Raw genomic sequence first — 5402 nt, forward strand, 5'->3', positions numbered from 1 at the left:
GTCAGGAAGGCTAACTGCAGAAAGCATCACACAGGCAGCAAAGAGGGTTGGGTCAGTCAGCCCCCTCCCCTATGGTGCCATCCCCAGCCCCTCCCTGCCCAGACCCAGCTTCTCCTCTCTGGCCCCTTCTCTCCCCAGGACCCCTTTGCAAAACTGCAGCTGGGGGAGGGGAAACCCCTCCAGCGCCTCTCCCTTTCATACATGTTTATTTCGACCTTTGTTGGCCTTTTGGTACTTTGATGCTGAAGCTGCCGCACAGGCACACATTTTCCTCCTATGCACCCCCCACCGCCCTTTGGAGGGGGCTCCTGTTACAGCTGCTAGCTGGGCCCCGGGTTGGCAGTTATCTGGGTTGGCAGTTATCTCATTTTCTTCCTACAGCTGACTGGCAAATCAACACACCTGTTTATTTGCCAGCACATTTGCAAGTTAATTCTCCCCTCCCCCCCACTTACCTGTCCATTTCAATGGGCATCTGTAATCACCCAGCTGCTGAGACTTTGGAAAAAGTGCAAAGAAGAGCAACTAAGATAGTTAAAGGCCTGTCGGGACTTTTTCCCCATTGCCGGCCGTGGGGTGGGCGCGGTTTTGGTGTGACGCATCCGGCCCGTGGGTCGTCACTTAGACATGCCTGGTCTATAGGGGCTCCTGCTGGAGTAGGGAGCTGGACTGGGAGACCTCTCGGGTCCCTTCCAGATCTATTCTAAACTTGAATTTGCCTTCAGTAACCACCAATGTCAGCTCTGAACTGTTCCCAGCTCATTCCAGCTTCAGCAGCTCAAGCATCAAACCCTGAAGAAGACAAAGGGGGGAGGGGGGGCAAAGGACATCATGCTCACCTTTTTAAGTCAGAGAACCAGGCCAAGGTATCAGCAATCACAGGATGGTTGTTGCACACCGAGCATTTCACTGATGATTTGCCACCTTGGAATTGTCCCACATCGCTGAAAGAAGCCAGCATCCACTCGGGGATTTTTCAAAGTGGTTCTCTGGGATATCCAAGGGCAGGGAATTTGGGGGAGGTGCCCAGTTATTTAGGAATGACTTTTTTATTAAATTTGGAGAGCAGCCCACCTCCCAATGGCTGGGTGGCTTAGAAAAGATAAAAATAAAAGGGGAAAGAACGTGTACATCAGGGCAAAACACTTACTGCATTGCACACCAAAGTGCCCTGTGGCTCAAGCTCCTGCCTGACCCCCAGCGCAGGTGCTAAAGAGGCTGGACCTCAGTTAAACTTTTCCCAGATCAGCCATTAGTCCACTGAGCACAGAAACCATACTCATGTCAAACCCTACAGCCCGTATCTTCACAAGCACTTTCAAGGGAATTTATGCACAGCAATACAGATTGAGCTGGTTCTTTTTTTTTTTAACTTTCCAGTGCTACACAGCATCTCTTGCATTTCCTCGTGGTCCCCCATTAATGTCATTCAAATTAAACTACCAAGCAAAATAAAATGGTACAATCAGTAAACCGTAGCAATAAAGGAAATAGTAAAATGGTCCCGTTCAGAAGTGTGCTTCCTAATGCTTGGGTTGATAATACATTATGCGCTCAAGTTGAAACACACTGGTTGAGATGGCAATGAAGGGCAAATGTCTATGGGGATTCTCAGTTGTCATTGTCGCAAGAGGCAATTGGACTTTGAATTTCTTTGAAGACGTTTTGCTTCTCATCCAAGGAGCTTCTTCAGCTTCGACTGAAGGAGCATGGTGCTTCACTGCTGCAGGAACCGGCTGCAAGTAGAGCACGGGGACTGCTGGGAATTGCGAGAGATGGTGAGTGGGAGGCTGTTCAGAGATGAAGAAGCGAAACATCTTCAAAGGAAAACAAGAAAGTCTAGTCGCCTCTTGAAAAAGGACCTTATTGGATGGTAATTAGATTTATGATAAATATTCAAGGAGTTTCTTAGCCTTTAATAAACCTTTGTGCACTACATCTCTAGGGTTGCATTGACTTTGCTGGGTATTGAAGCATTGTAGCAACACTCTTATCTATAATGGGGCGGGATGACTCAGTGGTTAAAGACTGAGCTTGGAGAGATGACAGCCCGGGTTCGAGACTCAAGAACTGTAGACGACCAGGCTGAGCCCGAGGGGGTCAAATGTGTCATAAGTCATGAGTACCTTTGCACCCACAAGAGATCTAACTTGCATGTGCCTCAGCTACTGAAAAAAAATCTGTTCTGGCTTGCTGAGTAATATATAAAATATAGCACCACAAATTTGTGAGGATAAGTATCCATAATTGAACAGGTATATGCACTCCTTGCAGTATTTGCAAGATGTGGATCAATTTGTAAGAAACTATGAGTGATCAGAGAAAAATAATTTGTGACGTCATTCACATTAAATTATGAAGCAACTCAAAATAGCACAATCATTAAACTGTAGCAAGAAAGGAAATAGTAAAATGACCCGGTTCGGAGAGTTAAGATGGCTGATACTCGGGCTGATAATACATTATGCACACAAGTTGAAACACACAGGTTGAGATGGTAATGAAGGGTAAGTATCTACATCTGGGTTTTACTGGATGGTAATTAGATCTGTGATGAATATTCAAGGAGTTTCTTAGCCTTAAAAACAAAACCTTTGTGCATTACATCCAGTGCTGCACTGACACTGCTGGGTACAGAAGCATTGTAACAACACTCTATAAGGGGATGCAATGGCTCAGCAGTTAAAGACTTTGAGCTTGTCAGCTGGAAAGCTGACAGCCCAGGTTCAAGACCCAAGAGCTGTAGATGACCAGGCTTAGGTCGAGGGAGGGGCCAAATGCTTCATCGGTCGTGAGTCCCTTCGCACCCACAAGAGATCTAACTCCAGCCCACCTTGAATTCCTTTCTATTCTTAACTCCCGTTAATTTCCCTTGATGGTTAGTAATGCAGATTCTTGTAGAGAGCTTAAGTTTATGATAATTTTTTATACACATTTGAACTGTCTGGATCTCCGTTTTTTCCTGGTGCTTGACAAGAGATGCGTGATGGGACGAGCCCCAGCTTCTGCCCAATTAGCCATTTGAAAACATGCAAATGAAAGCCGATAAACAGGTAACACTTTGGTGGGAGAGTATGTCTCTGCACGCTGGGTCTCTTGGCGAAGAAACACAGATGAGCACCGCCCTTAAGAATCGGAAAACAACTGGATGGGGCAAATCATTCATCTGTCCATTTCTATGGCTTTGCTTCTGTGTAGATTCTTGGATGGTTTGGGGAGAATTCCACTTCTTTTGAAGGATTTTTCAATCTGTACAAATGTAAACTTTCTTCTCCGGGCGAGGTCCATAATATTTACTCAGGCCTACATTGTCACTGAAGCTCTTTCTGCACTCCAGGCATGTACAGAGTTTTACTCTTGTGCGAACTCTTTGAAGTTGATGAAGGTGTCCACTCTGAGTAAATTTCCTGCCAATGCCAAGCATTTATAGGACTTCTCACCTGAATGGATTCTTTGATGGGTATAATAGTTTCCTTGCTGACTGAAGCTCTTTCCACACTCCAGGCATTTGTAGGGTTTCTCTCCCGTGTGAATCCTTTGATGTTGACAGAGATGTCCACCCTGAGTAAAGCATTTTCCACACTTCAGGCATTTAAAGGGTTTTTCTCCCGAGTGGATTCTTTGATGTGTATGAAGGCTTGCCTGGTGACTGAAACTCTTTCCACACTTCACACATTTATATGGTTTCTGTCCTGTGTGAATTCTTTCGTGCCGACTGAGGTGCTCTGCCCGACTGAAAGTTTTTCCACACTCCAGGCATTCATATGGTTTCTCTCCTGTGTGGATTCTTTGATGTTGACTGAGGTGTCCGCCATCCGTAAAGCTCTTTCCACACTCTAAGCATTTATATGGTTTCTTTCCTGTGTGAATTCTTTGATGCATGTAAAGGCTCCCATTTTGACGGAATCTCTTTCCACAATCCAGGCACTCATATGGCTTCTCTCCTGTGTGGATTCTTTGATGTTGACGGAGATGGGCGTTTTCAGTAAAGGTTTTCCCACACTCCAGACATTTGTACGGTTTCTCCCCTGAGTGGATTCTTTGATGTCTATAAAGGTGTCCCCTTTGACTGAAGCTCTTTCCACACTCCAGGCATTTATATTCTTTTTCTCTAGTGTGAACTCTCTGATGATTAGAAAGGCTTCTCCCCTGACTGAAGGTCTTTCCACATTCCAGGCATTGATGGACTTTTCCTCTCGAGTGGATCCTTTGATGTTTACAAAGGTTTTCCCTCTCACTAAAGGTCTTTCCACATTCCCGGCATTTATGCAGCTTTTCCCCGGCATGGATTCTTTGGTGTCGAAGGAGGTGCCCACTCACAATAAAGTTTTTCCCACACTCCAGGCATCTATATGGTTTTACTCCAGTGTGGATTCTTTTATGTATGTAAAGGTTTCCACTGAGCCTGAAGGCCTTTCCGCATTCGAGGCATTTAAATGGTTTTTCTCCCGTGTGGATCCTTTGATGGGCGTAAAGGTTTCCGCTTAAACTGAAGGTTTTCCCACATTCCAGGCATTTAAATGGTTTCTCCCCAGTGTGGATTCTAAGGTGGTTTTCCAGGTTTTCATTCGTTTTGAAGGAACTTCCACATTCTGTGCACTGGTATTTCTTTTCTCCGCCCGTTTCCCGCTCCCCGCTTCGCCCTCCAGGCGGGCTCCTTTCGCGGAGTCCCCGTCGGCTCATCCCTTCCGCGCCTTCCCCGCAGTCTCCTCCAGGGGCTGCTCCGAGGGGCCTCCTTCCTTCCTCCGCCGGGCTCGCACGAACTCCTGCAGGGGCGAAGGGAGAGAGGCGGGTCACGGCTTCGTCCCTTCTCCAGAGGGGAGTCCCAGCCCCGACCGGAAGGCCGAAGCCTCAGCCGCTCAGTGAGACTTTCCGGCCAGACCTCCCTCCCAACGCCCGTCCCGCCAGACCAGGCCTCGCCCTCCCTTCTCCTCCAGAGAGCCTCTCGGATTGCGACTCCCGGCATCCCTTGCGCCCTACCTGGGTCCGAGCCCGTCCGCGGACGAATCAATTCGGTGCCTCAGTTCTTTTCCTTTCCGGAAGTAGAGGCGGGACTTCGCTGCCAGGCCTGTTTCCTGTTACCGGTAGCTCTTCCTGTTTTCTTGGAATGGACCGCCCCGAGGAGTCCTCCCGCCAATCGCCGTCATCGCCAGAGCGACCATTCGGCATCCTTCCGTTCAATCAGCCAGAGCGCGCCTGCGCAGTAGCGGAGTTTCGCTTTGGCAAGGGGGGGCTGAGGCGAGGGGCTCCCCTTGACCTTTGGGGTCCCGTCTTCTCCCCCCCACCGCATCCAGGCCGGCGGAGCTGACGGGCCTCCCGGGCTGCGTCTCCTCCCCTCTCTCCCTCCTCCTCCGGGGTCTCTCCCTGGGCAGGGCGGGGGGGTTGGGGGGCTCTTCCTCCGG

The 5402-nt window shown here is 48.7% G+C and overlaps 1 protein-coding gene across 1 annotated transcript; it reads right to left on the bottom strand.

Moving 5' to 3' along the window:
• Positions 1–2508: 2508 nt before the first annotated feature.
• On the bottom strand, positions 2509–4683 carry LOC310647529 (uncharacterized protein; the record flags this gene model as incomplete). The annotated part of the gene is made up of 1 exon (XM_083374847.1): positions 2509–4683. The coding sequence occupies one exon, from the start codon at positions 4681–4683 to the stop codon at positions 3352–3354; it is 1332 nt and encodes a 443-aa protein (XP_083230973.1). The 3' UTR covers positions 2509–3351.
• Positions 4684–5402: the final 719 nt, after the last annotated feature.

Source organism: Vipera ursinii (assembly GCF_947247035.1).
Source record: "Vipera ursinii genome assembly, chromosome: 16".
Classification (NCBI taxonomy): Eukaryota; Metazoa; Chordata; class Lepidosauria; order Squamata; family Viperidae; genus Vipera; species Vipera ursinii.